General features: G+C 40.4%; 1 protein-coding gene across 8 annotated transcripts in view; it reads left to right on the plus strand.

The window, feature by feature from the left end:
• Positions 1-20,180, plus strand: part of CLASP1 (cytoplasmic linker associated protein 1) — a 170,469-nt gene that overhangs the window by 134,027 nt on the left and 16,262 nt on the right. For 5 of the 8 annotated variants that reach the window (XM_086466154.1, XM_086466153.1, XM_086466151.1 and 2 more), the window contains 6 exons: positions 4,417-4,560; positions 5,798-5,904; positions 14,782-14,932; positions 15,981-16,227; positions 16,996-17,186; positions 18,835-18,963. In XM_086466154.1, coding sequence (XP_086322280.1) covers positions 4,417-4,560; positions 5,798-5,904; positions 14,782-14,932; positions 15,981-16,227; positions 16,996-17,186; positions 18,835-18,963 — 969 coding nt within the window. Of the gene's footprint in view, positions 1-4,416; positions 4,561-5,797; positions 5,905-10,953; positions 11,071-14,781; positions 14,933-15,980; positions 16,228-16,992; positions 17,187-18,834; positions 18,964-20,180 lie in introns of all 8 variants that reach the window. The other 3 variants (XM_086466149.1, XM_086466150.1, XM_086466152.1) reach the window with 2 other exon arrangements.

Consider the following 20,180-nt stretch of genomic DNA (forward strand, 5'->3'; position numbering starts at 1 on the left):
CGTGTTTGCAGTCTCGACTCAACTGTCTAGCTGTATAAAGAGACCATGTCTGGGAGCCTGAAAAAAGCGTGTCTGTCTGTGAAGTAATTTTTGGCCTTGGTGTGCTTTTCTGTTAACTCTCGTTGTAGTCCCTCGTAAGCAATTGAGGGTATGAGGTCCTCTCCTTTTATGGGGCTGTCAGTGTTGTGAGGACATCGCCAGCAGAAGTTTGAGTAACTTGAAAACTGCTTTCACATAGCTCAAGCAACTAGCTGCTTATTCTGCTTGGTCTGTTGGACCAGTGACAGCAGCAATGATAAGGCACTTGTATTGAGCTTAGGTCACTGCTCACGTTTCCTTTCTAAAATCAGTGGATTTTTCCAGTTAGCCTTGATCTTTTTGCTAATGAGCCCAAACCATTTCGAAGAGACTTTATTATAATTCAGCCAAGTTGCAGACTTACAGATTTTGGTAAATCTGGCCAACACCCACTGTCTAGGTGAAAACAAAAACCAAAAGTTGTGAAAGCACTGGTGTCCCTTTAGCAGCTGATACTGTTGGACAGCATGAATTGCATTGACCCAAGTGTGAAACTCTGGGAGCTGCTACCAGTTTGTGGAACCTGATCCCTCACCGCATTGTTATAAGGAAAATAGTGAAGTTAAATAAGTGATCCTTTGCAAACGATTCAAGAACCTGAAGTGGAGCCAGACCCCCTCGCTAGCATAGTCAGGCTCTGAAGTCACTGGAGTTTCTCCAGCTCAAGCCAGAAGAGAACTGCTTCATTAGATTAGATAATCTGTAAAGTCTATGTTGTATGTCACTGAAAGGAGATGGATTAGTGTTCCACACTAATGGTACAGGGACACAAAGGCAAGGGAAAATTCAGATATTACTCTTTCTTCAGACTGTATATCATCAAGCACGAGTGTTGCATGGAGAATGTTTGTACATTGTGTACAGAAATAAGTATTTTGTTGCTTGTTTTAAATTCATCTACTCATTGAGTAATCTAATGAAACAGGGACCAAGATTTTCAGAAATGACCAGTGATTCTGAGATTATGAAAACGTCCTCTGGTTTGTCACAAGCTGAAAATCCACAGATTTAAAATTCTTAGAAACATTATCTGTAAAAGGTGTCTTCTGACTAGATAAATGTATGCTAGATCAATTAAACTTTAAGGACTATCAAGTGTGTCCAGATATAGCTATTAAGACAGGTGTGGAATTTCTGCTCCTGATGCACTTCATTATTGAAATAAAATTAACTGTATTAGAACTGGGAAGTATTGCGAGAGTGAAACTCGGAGCATGTTATAAATGTGATTTCAAGCTAGTATGGACCTTCCAGCTTTTGAGGTTAATGGTAACAGTGTTCTTGATTTTTATGGTAGCAGGGACCAAGACTCTTGTATGTTAATCTTAAGTAGGGAATCATGTCTGAAGTTCAAAATCATGGCTTTTGCCCGAAGTAAACCTAGAAGTACAGTTGGATGGCTGAGGACTATTTAAAAGGAACACAGACAGTGTTAACTCATGTAACTCCAGTGCAGTAGTACTTGGCTTTATTTCAAAAAGCATAGACTATAAGTCTGCTTCCTTTCAGGCCACATAAGGTTGTAAGCATTGTGACTGACTGTTCAGCACCTCATGCAAAACCCAGTGACCTATTTGCAAGCAACAGCAAAGCCACTGAAGAGCCCTGGGTATACAGAATACTGGCAAACACTCCTAAAGACAAGCTGTATTTTGTGCAAAGAGGGAGAGTGGACACAGTCCTGTTTTCATTAAAGCCAAAACAAAAAAGTAGGACAAAATTGAAGTGACTTCTGAGAGCTGAAACTTCGCTCAACTAACTCCTGTAGCACATCATCTGTGCTGTTATTGTTTGTGGGTTAGGGTTAAACCGTACCAGTTAGATAACTCTGTGCTTCAAAGTGAATTCACAGGGTTGTAAAGTCCCCAGTGAAGCTTTGGTGAAGATTTCGCTCAGATCTGAGATGCAGCTTGGACCTCTGTGGCACACAAGAAAGGTGCTTCCAGAATGTCACATCATAGAGCGCGTGTGTTCTTGCGCCTGTTTTGCTCTATTTACTTAGGAGGTCTCCAAGGATGACCTTATTTCTAACCCATCAATGGGAGATAATAGGACAACGGTATCTGAAATTCTTTCCCACCTTACTGTACCTTGGGCAGCTCCTGACTTACCAGTTGGTATCTCCAGATATTCTAGTCTCTGGGCAATCTCTTAACCTGAAAACCTTGTTGGTCAGTTTTCCTGGTTCTTTTAATCTCAATGAATGAGAGATCTGCTTGTTCTGACACAGGAGATCTGCATGTCCACTTCCTAACCATCCAGGATATGCATGCCATTCACAAATGGGAATGTACTTTGGCATGCCTCGTCACTTTGCATTCAGTTCAACCTGCCGGTTGTTGAGATCTCTTGTTTGCAGTAATATTTTTATTACAGAAAATACTATGCTGGTGAAAACTTAAAAGTTCTTGGATCAAAATGGACAGAAATACACATCCTTGTTGGATACCAGGCAGGCTTCATGGCAGAGTTGCCCAAAACTTCAGGTCAGAGGAGGGTAGAGTATGGAGTTAAGAAAGCCATGGGGAAAAGTATCTCCCCACTTCTTTCACCCTTCGATGTTTCATGTGAAGTGAATAATGGCATACTGTGTTTCTGTTCGAGTCAGTGAGAGTTTTGGCAGGAGGCAGCATGATCCATCTGGAATGGAGTCTGAAGACCTGTTGTTTGCTGCAGTCCTTGAAAGCCCGTTGAGCGTTGTGTGCCTCAGTTTCTTTGTTGGCCATATGAAAAGGATGTTACCAAACTTTCATGGATGAAAAATGTTTTTATATACAAAGCTGTGTTACTGCAAATTGGGGCTGATAGCAGAAGGAACAGTATAGTTTGAATTGCAGTTTGCACACTGAAACAATGAGGTACTTTGATTTCCCTTCACTATGAAAGGGCTTTTGTGTACCCAAGTTCATCATCTGCTGAAGGATTCCACTTCACAGGGAACTGCAGATACACTTAATTATTGCAACTTTAAAAATACATTACTTACTAAAAGCTCCTTCTTTGAATTGATGAGAACAATGAACGTACAGTTACCATCACAGCAATGAATTATCTTTTTACCCTCTTTAAAGTTCTTTTTCATTTTTAGGAAGTTTTAGAAAGTTCCTGAAAGGGTCAGACACGAGTGTCTGCTCTTCCCAAGCCTGTATGTATGCTGTTGCAAAGTGAGAGCATGTGTAGCTTTGCTTCTTGCTTTGTAAGCCGAAGCCACTGCTTTGCATCCAGATACATATTCTGGAGATTGATGTGTCAGTGGCTACACCCCTGTTGGAGAAGGTGGTGATGCAGACCATCAGAGGTCCTTCATCATTTCTTCATTTTTCTTGTTCTTTCAATCAGTTTTTATATTTTTGTTGATTTTCAATGCAAAGACAGGGGCTGGGGGAGTGGGAAGTAGAATTGGTGCAATCCACATAGGTTGTTTGCTGCTGGGGAAGTCTAGTTAGGAACATGTGATGTTAATTACTCTTGCAGTTCTGCACTCTGTGATTTATTCTGCTTCCATTCCCATTTGATTCTTTTGTCTTAATTCAGGGTACGCAGAGCTGTATGTTTGCTAATGGAGTTAGTGGAGATCCTGTTCTGGCAGCTATTCTTCCAGGCTCACGCACTTGCCCTGTCCAGCCCTGTCCAGTGAAAATGCTAAAATTCTCAATTGTTTCAGTGGTACCCTGGTTTCACTTACTAAATTTAGGTTATCTGGAGGGCTTTAGCCTGTCTGTGAAAGAGAGAGATGTGGTTCTTACCATCCCAGTAGATCTTCCACTTGAGATGGAGTCTTCTGTTTCTGAAACAGGCTCAAGGGTGAGACTTGCAAGGAGAGGTGGGAAAACAGAAGCAGGGATTGTCTGTCTGATGAAACAAACTTGTCAGATCCTTAGGAAAAGGAGAGGTTGGGAGGAAAGAGAACTAGTCCCATTCACACTTAAGTTAGAAGGCATGGGAATAACAAATTGCAGTCCTAGATTCTTCATACTTATCTGAACCTCTGGTTCTGTTTGTTTCCTATAAACTTTTGCATTAACTTGTTCAATTGAAATATGTACTGGGCAAGACTGGTAAGATTTTTCTCACTAGTTGTGAATAGCTGTACGCTTTGCATCCGAGAAGTTAATGATGTAAATGCAAAAGTATATTGTAAGCTCTAAGAACTAAAACGTTAACTATGGAAGTTAGCAATTCCTTATGACACATCACAGGCAACATGTCAAAAATTTGCTTAGTATGGGAGTTGTCTTTTTGAAACACACATAGTTTACTGTAAGAATCGTTACCAACAGAGTGCATGCTCTTTTTTCAAAGAATAAAAACTGATGGTCTTCTCTTTCTTCTTTTCAGGCAGCACAGATAGTCCTGATTTCTCTCTTTGAATTGAACACTCCTGAGTTTACAATGTTACTTGGTGCCTTGCCAAAAACATTCCAGGATGGTGCTACCAAGCTCCTGCACAACCACCTCAAGAACTCCAGTAACACCAGTGTGGTGAGAGGCCCTTGCCCTTGCAAACAGTGGAGACCCAAAGACAGCAGCTCATTGATGAGCTCTTGCAGATGTTCAGTAGCATGAATTACCTGTAACTGTTGTCTTGAAGCAATATGACAACAGAGGCTTCTGTTTGATGTTGCTTTTATAGGGACCATTAAACCAAAAAAGTCAGTTATTTTTAGATTTCATATGGTCATAACCAGTACAGATTAAAAAAATAAATTACTGAGAAATGCATGGAAGTTGGTTGGGTTTATGCTTTTGAAAATCCTGCCAGTAATGACCTTTTGGCTAAAACAGAGACCTGATACCACAGATTTTCTAGGCTTACCACTACTATTGAAATCAGTTTAATAACATGTATTGTCTCAGAAGATTGCAGGATTTTTGATGTGACCTACAAGGTCTCCTCCTCTAGTCCTCTTACTTTATGTTTTGGTTTTATGTGAAGCTCTTCTGTGTTTTTATTTCTCTAAAGAAATATGTTAGTCGAGAATTTAAGTGCGCTTCTAAGCTTCTCCCTGCACCCCCAGCAGTAAGGATTAGGGTATTTGCTGCCTCTACGTGGAAATCTTGTGAAACTTGCTGGAATTTGAACCGTCCTATCTTTGCACTTCCACAGGCGAAAGTAGACCTTTGTGTAAGCTATAACTGCAGCTTTAGGCTTCCAGGCAAATGGACTGGATTCTCTAGTACCTTCGACTTTGTGTGAAGAGAGTGAGAATTGCGAGCAATTCCTACTCATTTTGCTGTGGTATAAATGGTTGTGCAGGCCAGTGGAAAAATGACAAGTTAGATTGCTTACTTATGTTCCTAACAAGCACAATCAGAATGCTTTAGACAATGTGAAAAATAGCTGCATAATTGCATTGCTAAATTGCCAGGGCATACTTTAGAGCCTGGCAAATCATGTCTGAGAAGCTGGGCAGCCTGGTGGATTGATAAACCGTTTCTCTGGCAATATTTGCTGTGTGTTGTGTAGTTAAAATGGCAAGTACTATGGACTGTAGAAAAGTGCAGATGTGCTTTGTTTATCCTCAGAGCAGTACCTTCAAGAATATATTAATGACTACATGAACCATGGCTGCAGTTTTTTAGGTCAAGAGCCAGAACCAAAACTGCACTAAGCTTGTCTAGCGCAAACAAAGGCAGTATTTGGACCTGTTATTGTTGTGTACTCCTGCCTGTGCATTGCAACATGTTGCTAATCCCTGTCTTCCTGCTTCTGTGCCAGGGTTCCCCCAGCAATACCCTTGGTCGGACTCCTTCCCGGCACTCCAGCAGCAGAACCAGCCCCTTAACTTCACCTACCAACTGTTCCCATGGCGGACTGTCTCCAAGGTAATGCGGCAGGCTAATTAAACCACTTGCAAAGTATTAAAGGGTTTCAACACTACATGTGCATTTGCAGAATATGACTCACTTTGAAAGCAAAAACAAGTCCAAAAGTTTACAGGAGATTGCTCCAAAGAAACAAGGTTTGAACATGATAATACATGGTTGGTGATTGACTTCAGTGTTCCAGTCCTTATGTTATCTGTGTAATCTTAATGTCCTTTCTTATAGTATTAATTTTCTTTCATAACTAGGCCTTCTCCAGACCCACATTTGTGGGTTCAATAAAGGTAACACTAAACGGCAGCATTAGAAATGAGGTCTTGTTGAGGTTGCAAATATCACAAACTATATGATGACTTTCAGGTCGAGGGTTTCAGATTGTGTCTGTTTTTTAAGGTGTGATCAGTAATTCATCTGACAGCAGCACAAGCACCATACTACAGACAGAGGTACTGAATCTCCTGCTCTCCTCTTATGCTTTGTGAGGATGCAGAAGAAGCAGAGGTGGTGACTGTGTTTCAATGCTCAAATCACTCTCCTGCCTGCACACCAGCAGAATAGTGGCCTGATCCTTTAGGCAGCAGGTTTATTGCAACCAGGTGTTTTGCTGAAGCTGTAGATGCTACCCTGGAATATTTTGGTCCACTCCAAAACCTTTTATTGAATAAACATGGACTCTTGGATATTGGGAATGTGCATGTTTCGCATCATAAAAACTTAGAGCAGAAGAGTTAGGAATTTAAACAGTATGCTCTGGGACCATAGAAATATCGGAGGAAAGTGTTAGATTGTTACCTCGACAAGTTTTGATTCATGCTGCGAAAGCTTAAAAGCTGCTGCTCTTGTATGTCTGCCCACTCCATGGGAGGTTACTTCCCTTTGTCATGGAAGAGACAGAAGGAAACATGTTGGGTGAGGACTGCAGTTCTTAGTCCAGTGTAGTAATTTACACTGAAATCTGTTGATCAGCCCTGTTGTGACTTGCTAAACCCTGTCTGGAGGGATGCTTAGACATGCGAGTTCCCATGTGACAGGGAAAACACTGGCTTTTAGGCTTTAGTGAGTAGTTAGTCTAATTCCAGCAGCATATGAGGAGCACATGGGGTTTCCTGAGAAATATTTAGATATGTAAATACATCTTTGTGACCCCTAAATCTCCTGTAATCCAAAACTAGACTGAGAGGGGTTGCAAGCCAAGGTCGAGCTGCCTATTATGAGGGTTTTTTTTAACAAAGGTTTCATTAAAAAATTAAGTGGTAGACTTTCAGGGGAATGGTTCCAACTATGTTGCTTCCTTTTTGACTAGTTTGAGCATTGTTGCCCTGCTGATTTCTGACATGGGAAATTATAAACTGAGATATATCTCACTGTGGTTATGTTGTGGCTTTGCCGGCCATGTTTGAACATGTCACTTATTTTATGAATCCATGATCTTTTACCATGCTTTTTGGGTTTTGCCGCTTCACTCACTGCTTTACAATTTGTCTTTGCATTCTTCTCACCTCTTGATGTCAGGATGCACTTATCCAAATATTGATTAAAGCATTCAGCGTACACTTAATACTTTGTTGTTGCTGTTGTTTTCTAGCATTTTGGGTTTAGGAACTGGAGGTTTTTTCCCATGTGATACGTTCTCAAGGAATAGAGAGGTCATGCAATTCCAGAGTATTCTGCCATTAAGTTGTCAGTACTAAAACTGCTACTCATGCTGTGGACCGGGAATTTCCTTTAGAAAACAATCATACCTTCAATTTTCTATGGAGTTCTTGGAGATGTTGATGCAAAAATTTCAAGAAGGTTGTCCTGCTTCCTTGCTGGATTTAGTTATTCGGGAGTGATGTGTAGAAGTTACTTTTCAATGACAGGTGAAGGTGGAAGCTGCTGTAAAACCCCTTTAAAGTATTCAGGGGAGAAGTTCTACTGTTTGGTTTTGGTGAGTGACCTCTGAGCGGTAACAATAGCTGCAGATTTTTGCCAGAGAAAGGCAGTGGCAAGTACTCCAAATTAGCGGCAGTAGCTTCTGATGCTCTGCTGGACTGCATCCTTCTTGAAAATGTCTTGTGTAGCACAGTTTGAGTACGGTCCTGACTTAACAAGGGAGAATTTAGGTCTGCTTCTGAAGAGTACCTGTGGTCGTCCGTCTTTCAGAAAAAAGGCTTTGGAAGATGTGCTAATGGATTTCAGGAAGCGGGGTACTCTGCAGTATTGCAGTTGTTGGTATAGATGCTTCTGTGTCATGTTTCCATTACAAATGCTTGTCGTTTGCTATTCATCAGTGGTGTAAAATGTCACTTTTCTCTCTGCAAACTTGGAAGATGAGTGCACCCGAGCCATTCTGATAGCAATGTAAAAGGATAAGGCTTCCCACAGTTTCTTTGTGTAGCTCTCCTCTGAAGCTAGGCTTGGCTTTACATTTTTATGGGACCCATTGCCAAAGGGTCGTACTGAGATTGTGTATGCTCCTTGCTTCCTGGGGTGCTCCATGTGCGGGCCCTGCTTACCTTGTCCGTGCCTCTTGTCTTGTACAGCCAGCCTGAGTGCAGTTATTTGGAGGATTATCTCCTGTTCTTAATGCCAGCTTTGGTTTTGAAGACTATACTTTTCTTTGAATTTTTTCTTGATGCACAGATTGGAGGAGTCATTTCTAGAGATGTATGTGTCTTTGGGGCTGGGATATGTGTAGAAAGGATAGTTTGGGTCCTATAGGAAAAGAAAAATGCTGCTAAGCATAGCTGCTCTCCCGTATTACTAATGCTTTGTGAATAATGTCCTCAATATTAATCATCAAGGCTTCATTGATACGGACATTCTGTGGTTTTATGTATGCCATTGCCCTTAGGTCACATTACTTTTCCCATATTGTTGCCATCACAACTGAATTCCAGATGACTGATTTTTTTTTTTAAAATTTTTTTTATTTTTTTGTGCATCTGTATTTGTGTGTACATATATTTGAGCTCTCTGGATAGATTTTTGAATGTTTTGGTTGAACTGGACTTTGCTGATGCAAACAGCTGATTTGCCGATCCAGTTGATAACATCTGCTTAAGTATCCCCTGATGTTAGTGTCTTCAGAAGGGTAACGTGCTTTCAGGGCCTCGGGCAGAGTCCTTCCTCCTCCTGCGTTCGTTTGCTCCATCCAGTTCTGCTTCATGATCAGTGAAACATATCCACTGCATCTGTGACTTACTTCTGCATTTGTACCTGCTTTTTTGTCTTGACAGTTTTAGTTTTTTGGGGACAGGAGTTACAGAGGAAACAGGTGTCTTCTGAAGAAGAAAAGCAGGGGAGGGCCTTTGGGAAGGCTGAAAGTAATAGGGGAAAAAAACAGACTTCTGACTGAAAGGAAGGAATGTTTTCTGGGCAATGCTCAGATTAATGGCTTGAGTTGGTGTTGGACAGAGAAAATCTTGTGAGATATAGTAGATGATGTAGTATGACAAAGAGGAAAATGCTAAATTGTGAAGTCTTCCAGTGTAAGAGTACCATTCTGAATGACAAATGAAATTCTGTAGACTCAAATGTTACATTCAGGTTGTGAATTTTCACCTAGAATTCTGTAGGAATATTTAAAGGAATATCAAATCAATAGGTTGGCCCTACAATTTCTGCCTTTATTAGTAGCCCAGAAACCTGTATGCGTAGTTCCAATTACAAGGAAAAAACCAAACCAAAACAAAAATAGTTTAGCCCTTCAAAGATCTCTAGAGGAAATACATCAAAATAAAAGGCTAACAATTTTATTTGGCTATGAAAGTTTACATGCTTGTTTTTTCACTGACAATAGAAAACACCATTAAAAATAAAAATTTGACAGTTTCAGTATTAAGTTGAGCAAGGCAAGGCATGGAAAAATAATTAAAATAAGCCACCCACCTTGTACAGTAAGGACAAGCCTGCGTTGTTTGGTGGCCCATTTGCAGGTAGGTGAGACCTGAGCTGTGAGACCTCTGGGTGTCTGGTGTACTTCTGTAATAGTTGCATGTAATAGCTATGTGTATTGATTGCTGGTTAACGAGTTAATTTCTTGACACCACACTTCAGAGGAGTTTTCAACAGGCTTTGCTGCTGTTTGCACTGGAGCAGTTCTCAACTTGTTTGCTTCTGATCTTGCGCTATCTTTCACTTGCGTATATACAAATGTGACTTTCCGAGACAGTGTGCTTAAACTTAATAGAAACAAAGTGGTGTCCTGAATACTCCACCAGCTCAAGCATCTATATTCTCACTTAGAAAATGATTTTGAAAATACATATACCATAAAGGGAACAGGACAAAAGCAAAGGTTAGACAGGTTGGCGCAGGGATGAATGCCTTGACCCAAAGGCACAGGATCAAACAGTAACTGGAAGGGACTTGTGGAAGTTTGTGAGAGATTGTAATCAACTTAGAGGCTGGTTTCATCCACTCTTTCCAGGTTTGTCTGCTGCGATGTGGGCCAAGTCCCAAATTTACATGATACGTTTACAGTGTAGGCTCACTTTCACTTGCTGCCTATTTGGGATCAGTTTGAATCTGGTGAAATAGGATCAGATCTTAAGCCCCGCAAAAGTTTGCTGATTGTGTAGGGCCTGACTGCAAGCTCTTACAGAGGCACCAAACTTTACAAGCTGCCTTTGGGGGTATGATAAAAAAAATCAACTCCGATTTTTCTTTCTTCCAGAGAAATCCTGTTGCTCACAAATAGCTGCTTAGAGTTTGAATACAAATGCATGGTCAGGGATTGTTTACTTAGAGCATTTTAAGAGTTGTTTATAGAGGCTATATCCATTTGTAAAATTTACTGGTTAGTACAAGCAGGGACTGTTTTTGTGCGAATCTTATCATTATGTTAGGAATAAAAGTGGAAATTAATAACAAAGGCCAAAACAATGACTTGCAAGGCTTAATGGAGTATTCTTGTTTAATTTTGTTTCTATTAATTTTTTTCTCTCTCTCCAAGGCAGCATGACAGCACTAAGCCACTCAGATTATAGTTTGTTTTGTTTTGTTTTTTTTCCTCCCTCTCCTTTCTCTGTTTTTTCTCTTTTGTTCCTCCTCTGATCACGGCAGTCGGTTCTGGGGTTGGAGTGCAGATGGGCTGTCGAAGCACCCCCCTCCCCTTTCTCAGCCTAACTCCATCCCCACTGCTCCTTCCCACAAGACTTTCAGACGCTCTTACTCTCCCAGGTAACAAGCTACCTGTTAAACCAACTTGTCTGAGGTGTCACAGTATTATTTACCTTTCACACAGTGGGATTTGTTCAAATGTGGGAAATGATTTGCCGAGGCTTTGGCTGGAAAAGGAAAAAAGATGATGATGGCTTTCAGAGAGCAGAGGTGACATGCAGCTGCTTGCTTGCTGCTTGGGGAAGATGTGGCATGCAAGAGGAAAAAAAAAAAAAGTGGATTTTCCCAGAATCTTCCTCCCTGCCAGGTTCCTGAATGGGTGTATTTTTCACAGTTGGTTTCCAACGCAGAACACAGTTGCTGAGCACTTTTGGCAGGCATTGGTTGCGTTATGATAGCATGGGCAAGGTCTTTCAACTTGGCTACACTGTGCAAGTGGCACACAAGTACTTTCAAACAGGCAAAAATATACCTCAGTAGTGATTTCACATCCATAGTAGTGAATATCCGCAGGATGATGAGGATGAAGCTTGCATGTAAGATTTTACCAGCAGCTTGCACAGTGTGATTGTGGAACATCTTGGAAATTTGTAGTTCTGAAATTAAAATTGTCCTTACCACAAGATTTAGAGGTTATTGTTAGCTAATTTTGACATCTCTTCTTCCTCCTGTGCCTTCACATTTTGTACCAATCTGCATACAGATCTTTAATCAGTATACTGGACTAAACCTAGTTTTAATAAAAAAAAAACCGCACTTCTGAATACAAATTTAATTTGTCTGACATATGTTAAATTCCTTGGATTTTTTTAAGTTTATACCCTGACAACAGGCTTTCTGTAGATGCAGTTTTTCCTAACTTAAATTATACCTGTTACCTGAGGCAGGACTATATTTAGTCTTTCGTTGAAGTAAGAAGTTCCTAATGAAAAACTATTGAAAGGAAAACAAACAAATTGTTCTTTGGGGGCTCAAAATCTGGGAATCTGTGATGTCTGAGAGAGAAAATAGAATCCCTTAATCAGTACTTCTGTGAATACCTGCCGAATCAATGTTCTGACTCTTCTAGGACCCTAAGATATCTGTGGAAGAGATCTATGTTGATTTTTAGAGTTTCAGTTCCTTCTCTCATTAGCCGACACCAAGGTTTGGATTAATTTGATATATATTCCAGCCCAGAGCCTGAAAGTGCAAGGAGGTGGGTTACTGTGTACTGCCTGAGGATGCTAAACTGTTGATTACTTACATGTAGTTTGGATTGGAAATGGAATAATAGTTTATGGAAGTAAAATGTATCTCATGTCAGACTGGAAAACTGCCAAATTGTCTTGATAAACTTCTAAAGAGCTGCATTGTTTTAGTGCAGCAGAAGATGGAAAATAATGTTGTGACATCCCTAAACGCTGCTCATCTCTACTCACTCCTTATTCATCCTGTGACTTTCCTCTAGTTTTCTGCATGGGTCATAACTTTTTTTTGCTTTTGTGCCTTCCCCCCCCCCCCCCGAAAGGTGGGTGTAGTTCCATTTTATTTTTTATTCCCCCATTGTGTTGTCTGTGACATATTCCAGTGCGCATACTGTCAGTAGACACATGTGTACATGTGTGTTCACATGTAGAGTTTTCATTCATGTAGAACACAGCCATAACGTGATCTCCTACACAGGCTTACTCTTGACATATGAAATCATTGGATTCTTTAGTTTGTTTTTTTTTATTAAAATGTGGGTTTGTGCTTTGAAAAATGCATCAGATCGGTGGCTCTTTGTTGAGAAATTGCCTTAGTCCTTTAGAATTGCAGAGTCTGTACTTTGATCTATTCTTTGCTAGCAGTGTAGGGCAAAATTCATCCCTGAGGAAAGAAGCAGTAAGTTTAGCAGAAGATTTAGTGTCAGTATATCTGTGATTATTTCTCGTGGTTTTTTTTTCCATGGATTTCATTGTGTGACCTTTGATAAGTCATGTCATCTGTTGATGTGGGTACGCAGGTACAGTCACATGTATACCTTCTCAAATGGCGGTTTCATTGCTCACTTAAATGTTCTATGAAGGTACCCCTTAAGATCTATTAAATAAATATACTTGAGCTTAAAATGAGTATTTTTGAGATCATATGAAACAAAGGTTTTTCTATCCCTGCCTGCTACTTAGGAATAATCTAAAAACTGCCTTCAGTTTTGTCTGGAAAGGTGTCACAGTGCATTAGCGTCATTCAGCTGCCTGAAAAGCCCTAAATGCTTTGACTTCTGTAGGCTTATAAACAGCTTTTGTTTCCTGATCTTGGTCTGTTCTTCAGGTGATTTCTCTTTCTTCCTGGCCTGACAGACGCTGTTTAAAGTTGGGGAGTTGTTCTTTGGTTTGTTTTGCCAGAATACATGGTGCTGATGCTTGTGAGTGTAGTGTGAGTGCGTTGCTTGGGAGCCAGGGATTGTGGCTATTTTCGGTGTGTTAATCCCAAAGGAATCAAGCAGCACCAATCTTATCCTCTGTCTCCAAGTTCCTGAGTTTCTTCCAGAAAAAAAGCAGTGGTTCTAGATATTTAGCATCCTACTTTTAGTTCTATTGAAAATAATAGCTGTATAGCCAAGATTCAGAAGGGATTTTCTGTTTTCTTTTTTTCCCCACCCACCTCACAGGGAATCTTTCTTTCATGGAAAAGGAACACAGCTCTTTGTTCAGCCGTCCTTGTCCAAGCCCATCCTCTCATCCTTCCCAAACTGTTAAGAAATAATAATTCACCCCTGTAGGGAGCCACTTCTTGACGTTTATTGACAAACAACTTGATGTAAATGTCTCAAATTCTTTGGTTTATTTGCTTCTGGCTCTACTAAGATCTGAGACTCCCCTGGAGAAATTGTTCTCAGTTACTGGGTCTCTTCATTAAATCTCTCTTGGTAAACTGATTGTTGTGCAAACTCAACTTCTCCTCCTAGATAGAGCAAAGCCCTGCCAATAATGCCTTTTCATTTTCTCCAAGCTTGTAGGAGCTTCTTGTCTTAGCCACATCTTTTCAGATCATCTGCCCTTGCATGCCAGGCATTCTTTCATGGAACTTAATTCTGGATAACTCCTCAAGGAATCCCAAAACTTGTGTGGCTTTATGCTGCTGAGGAATGTCTGAGGAACAGACAGACTGCAAGAAAGTATCAGATTTGAATGAGAGAATTACCAAATTTAGGCTCAATACTGAAATGCATCTTTTATCAAGGCATTGTGCAAGTGGTTTTTGTTTTACTACTCTGTAAATGAAAATGGGACATGTTAGACTAAGGTTTATGTCAAGATACATTTTCCTTTCCATTTAAATCCATCACATTTTAATCCATTGTTAGAATATATTCCATATATTATGAAACTTAAATTTCATTGATTTCATTTCCACCGGCTGTCACAACCTTTTGAGTTCTCATAGTGATTTCTTTTCTTTATTTTCCTTTCTAAATAACACCATTACTATGCCGGGGATAGGTTTTTTGGGTTTATGAAAGCTAGCATACTCACTGCTGTGGAATGTAACAGCCAGTGGAACTGATTTCCCCTTGCTTACATCAACGTAATGCCACTGATTTCGGTGGAGCTTCTCCTGGATGTAGCCCCATTTGAGGGGAGACTCAGACCCGAAGTCTCCTTTGATTCCATCCGTGTTTTGTTACAAGTCACTCTTAGAAAGGGTACGCCAAATCACCTGTCTCCGACTTGGCATTGTTTTTGTTAACAGTCAAAAGTGGATTCCAATTTCATTTGTAACATTTCACATACGTTTGGTCTTTAGTATGCTGGATTATGACACGGAGAACCTAAATTCTGATGAAATCTACAGCTCTCTTCGTGGAGTCACAGAAGCAATTGAAAAATTTAGTTTCCGTAGTCAAGAGGACCTGAATGAGCCAATCAAACGTGATGGAAAGAAAGACTGTGACATTGTAAGTATTGAATTGATTAATGTCCCCAGATAAGTGAAATTTAAAAAAATTGTGTTTGAATCTGGCTTTGGATTGTAAGTGTACAAAACCCAGTTATTCCTGCTGTATTTTGCAAGTGTTTTCAGCTTACTGGTTGATGACTTCTTACACCTAAATTATGGAGTCCCACTAATGAAGTCCCTTGCCCCCTTTGAACTCTAGCCTCCTGTGAAATGTGTTCACTGGGCTTTTGTGGTAGTCTTATGTGTGAAGCAAACAGTGCTAGTGTTCTTCAGGCTCAGCATGGCTCAGTGATGGCTTTTTCATGGAGCGTGTGTAGTCAGGTCTGCAATGGGAAATGTTGGTTCTTGGTGTATGGGTGGTTTCGCTGACAGGCTTATTACTTCCCATATAGGAAGGGCCTATAATCACTCTGAGTGCAGAACTCGTATGGTACCTTACACTGCATGAATGGTTACAGAATTATCTACCATGGGAGATGCCATTTGTTTTAATATATGGACTTCTGAATTTATGGTAATCTTAAATGATGATCCTTATGGGTCCCTTCCAACTTGAGACATGCTATGATTCTATGACTAGGAAGTTTTGCTTCCTATTTGGACAAACAAGTTATGTTAGTAGATTAAGTTAACTTCAAAGCTAAAAATTCTTGGTCCAAGAATTTCATGTTAGCTTGCTAAGCATCATCCAGTCTCCTCTGTTAGTGGGTTGTGAAGTTTCATGAGGGGGATGTTGCTTTTGCTTCCTTTCCCTTTCTTAGCAAATTTGTCCTGTTCTAGAGCGTATGATCTTTGCTAGCTTATGCAATTTTAGTAATATTAACTGAGGTTTAGGAATGCTAACATAGCTCTTTTGCCCTATCATCGTTTTGGAGCCATTGTAGTTATATAAGGGAAAGAGGTGGTAATCTAAGTTTTACTCAAGTACTGTATACATGTAAATGATTCTATGCCTCTTCGTGTTGGTGGATAAACTCCATAAAAAAGCTACAGCTTCCATAGAATTTGAGTAGTCTCATGTCTTTTCTCTCTGTTTTATCCCCCAGGTGTCTCGAGATGGTGGCCTCGCTGTGCCTTCCAGTGATGTCCGTGGAAGCAGTGACATTGTGGAAGGCGGAAGGATGGCTCTAGATAACAAAACCTCCTTACTTAACACCCAGCCTCCCCGCGCCTTTTCAGGGCCGCGTGCTCGAGAATATAACCCCTATCCTTATGCTGACACAATTAACACTTATGACAAGACTGCCCTGAAGGAAGCAGTGTTCGATGATGACATGGATCAGCTTCGGGATGGTTTGTATCAGTGTATCTCATAAAACTGCAGGCAGCTTGCTCTGTTTCTAGTATATTTGTGTATGGGTGCTGTTCTCAGATACACACGTGCCCATGCATATGTTGTGTTTTACTTTGCATCTGAATCGAGGCTTGATATGAGATACTCTTTGTTCTCACGTGCTAGCAGAACCTGATCTGTGGCTATTGAGACAACATTACACTGCAGCTTTAATTTTTGTTTGCCTAGAGTTTCCCTCAAACTAGTCCCTTAAGCATCTAAATGCATATGTAGGGACAATATTTTGGGGACCTTCCACTCTCTGTGACTGTAACACCTCATTCAATAGTTCATTGTTACTGAGCATTTCACTTCATTTAAGCAATCCCACGCCTTAGCTTTATTCTTTTGCAGTAGGGCGATGAGTCACTGTACTTTGATCTAAAGGTCATACATGTGATCACTGGTTTTGGGTGTGTGTGTCTGGGACAAACTGTGGCAGTTCTCACCTCGTAGAAATAATTATTGGAACTGGATGAAATTCAGTCATCATCTCTTCCTCGTTCGTTAGAAGCTATGTGCAGATTCATGCACTCTGTTATGAACTCAGGTGAAATCGTAGGCCAGTCAGATTCTCTTGCCTGCTTGACTGAGGCCGCCTGGGGTTTGATGCATTTTGGCAGGGCCTCTTGTTACATGCTCTTTGTTCTGTAGAGGGTTAGTAATCTTGGCAACTTTGATCTTTTTCCCCATTTCCCCAAATGATTTGCTGCCATTTGTCCTAGAAGTACCCATCGACCATTCAGATTTGGTGGCTGATCTCCTGAAAGAGCTCTCCAACCACAACGAACGAGTGGAGGAGCGGAAGGGAGCTCTCCTGGAACTGCTAAAGATCACAAGGGAAGATAATCTTGGAGTTTGGGAGGAACATTTCAAAACCATTCTGCTCTTGCTGCTGGAAACACTTGGAGACAAAGATGTGAGATGTAGATTTTTGTCTTAACTCTTGTTGCTTCTAGGGTGATAGTTTCTCCACACTAGTTTAAATAAAACCTGCTGCATTTGTACGGCATCTCATTAGTGATGCTACACTGCTTATTTTTTCTTTTGAAGGTTGACAACTCTGCTTTCGTTTTCAGTGTATCCGATGATGACCTTTAAGCTACTCTGAAGTGTCCCAGTTTTTCCTCTCTCTCCAGAGCGTTAGTAACAAACAACTAGGAAATTGAACTAGAATCATGAAAGTTATCTTCTAATCTAGTACAAAAACTATCAAGATTGCAAAAATTGTTCCCTTCCAACTTAGGATGAAGTTACAAGCTCTTAACTATATCATAACCATTGCCAAAGAAAGGAGAATAAAGGCACCCTAGAATAGATTAATATTTTTTTCTCTCTGTTGTTTAAAGATCCAGGCTATTAGATCTCACGGGTTGGGTCTCTGTTTCTCACAAAAATATCATCAGGAACAAACTGCTTATATAAGCATTCTTGTTTTGAAGAATTAAAAAAAGCTGCATTATTATCGCAGCTTTGTATTTGATAGTTGATCAAAGCAGTAATTTACAGGCTAGACTTCTTTTTCCACTTGGGGCTATTTGTTCAACTTGCAGTACAGTGATACTTGGTAAAGGCTCAGTGGAGCTGTACTCCATCTGAATGTTACAATATTTAGGCCTCAAAGCATTCACAGTTCTTTTTTTGGTTTATCTGATTCAAAATCCATTGTATTTCTTACAATTCTTGTAAAGTATATGGCATGCTCTCAGAAAATTTAATTCTGAAGCTGCGTAGATGGCTGACACTTTCTTAGTTGTTGTTCGTAGTGTAAGCATGAGCTGCTCTAGACCTACATGTTTAATCATAGCATCATCACACATGTATCAGAAGATACAGCAGCTTTAAGTACTTGTGAATTGTGCTGCTGCGTGAATTTTGCAGATGAATAGCAAAGGATGTGCTTTAAAGGCTGAGTATGCAGTAAAGTAAGTATTCCGCTGCTGAAATGATAGAATCTATTTGGAGTGGCCACAGGCCAAAAACTTAATATAACAGTTATGAAATTGAAGCAGGTGTTAAAAGTCCCTTCTGCTAATGATCTTTTGATACAAAGGATTAACACAGAGGTCAGCGTTGACTACAATGACTTAACTGTTCTTGAAAGTAATTTCCACAGGAGTTACAGGCAGAGAGCCGATTTTACTGCATTAGTACATGGGAAGCAGCTTTGTTGCATGGATGGAGCCCAGTCTGATATCCGCAAAGCTAAGCAAAGTAGGAAGGGCAAAACAACTATGATCTGAGCTGCTTTGTAGATTCGTGTAATGCAGACGTGCTGCGTTGGGTACAAATTTGTACTTCATTGCCAAAAAAGTATGGAATTTAATGAAGTAGAGTCATTCTCATTCTTTCTTGTGTCTGTGACAACAGTCATTTTATGTGAATTTTTGTGCAAAAGCAAGCAAGGAGACCAATTCTGATTTTCAGTTGTATTGACTACACTGCTTACTCCACTGGAGTTGGTGGAATGATGTAAGATTTCTGGTGGCATAGGGAGCCATGAGAATTTACTTCAAATTACAGTTTTGAGAGGTGACTTTTTCTAATACGGGTTTCTCTTGACACAGCATTCAATCAGAGCACTGGCGCTGCGAGTCCTGAGAGAGATCTTACGGAACCAGCCAGCAAGGTTTAAGAACTATGCGGAGTTGACTATCATGAAAACACTGGAAGCACACAAGGATTCCCACAAGGAGGTGAGTGAGCCTTTCAGTGTTGCTGCTGGGAAAGCAATGTGGACCTGCTGAAGAAATGTAGGACCTGTGAGACTTGACTGGCAAACACATTGACCCATCTTGACAGTAGAACAAATTGATATTAAGACTCCCAAGTATGAAAAGACAGGATTTTTTCATGCTGAAGCAAGGGGGAAAAAGTTGAGACTGACAGAGATGTTTAAGTGGACTTGGAGCTATCTGTAATTGTAGGCAACTGTTTATCAGCTTCCCAGGATTTCCTTGCTTGTTCTGGAAGAGGCTGAGAGCCTATAGTAGAAGAGTTCATGTTTAGTAATTTTGCAGAGGGCGCTGTGCTCCCTCCGTCTGTCTGGGTGAAGATAGGAGATGTACTGGAGAACACAAAACCCATGTTCAAGCAGAATGGTGTGTGGAAACCTAATGGTGAAATTGGGCCACACTGGAGAACTGGGAGCTGGTGAGTAACAGGAGAATATGGACAGAGGTGATGCTGCTGAAAAGAAGCTGGGGCAGAGGAAGAAGCAAAGGGAATGGTGAATTGCATTTTCCTTTTGTGAGGAAATGTAAAACTGAAAGTAATCTTCTGAAGTAAAACAAAGGACATAATGATAACATTTGAAATAGATAAATTCACATTACATTTAAAGCCAGTCTTTGTAGATTGACCTCCAAGTTGGATCATTTAATCTACCTTGTGCATGTTGCAAGTTTTGAACTAAACCTTGGAAAGTGCCACATGGATTTCTCTATATATCTGTGATGGCTTTGTTACTGAAGTCCTTGCTTTGAAATCTGACACTTACTCTTCTATGCAACAGGCTTGTCCTAAACTAGCAATTTTAGGCATCTCTTTCTGGAAAGCTTTGGCCACGAAAAAGATCATTGTATAGATCAGACTGCTTCAGAGCATTGCGTAACTGGCACAAGATTATGAGAGCTGTGCGTAGCAGAAACTGTACTGTTTAAAAGTCAAAACAACAAAACAAAACAAAAAAACACCCCCTCAGGGAAAGAAACTAATAGGCTGGATTTCTCTAAAATGCAAAAGTAGAAAATGCTTAATCCTTTAGTGAATGAGGGCTGCCGTACTCTGCCTACCTTTGTCTCTGTGATTTAGAGCCTTTGCACTCCTGTCAATTTCAGTTCAGAGTAATAAGAAGCAGTTGTAAATTAATTTCCTGATAAAGCAGTCAGACAAAACATTATGTTCTGAAGGA

This window comes from Leptosomus discolor, chromosome 5 (genome assembly GCF_034619465.1).
Source record: "Leptosomus discolor isolate bLepDis1 chromosome 5, bLepDis1.hap2, whole genome shotgun sequence".
Classification (NCBI taxonomy): domain Eukaryota; kingdom Metazoa; phylum Chordata; class Aves; order Leptosomiformes; family Leptosomidae; genus Leptosomus; species Leptosomus discolor.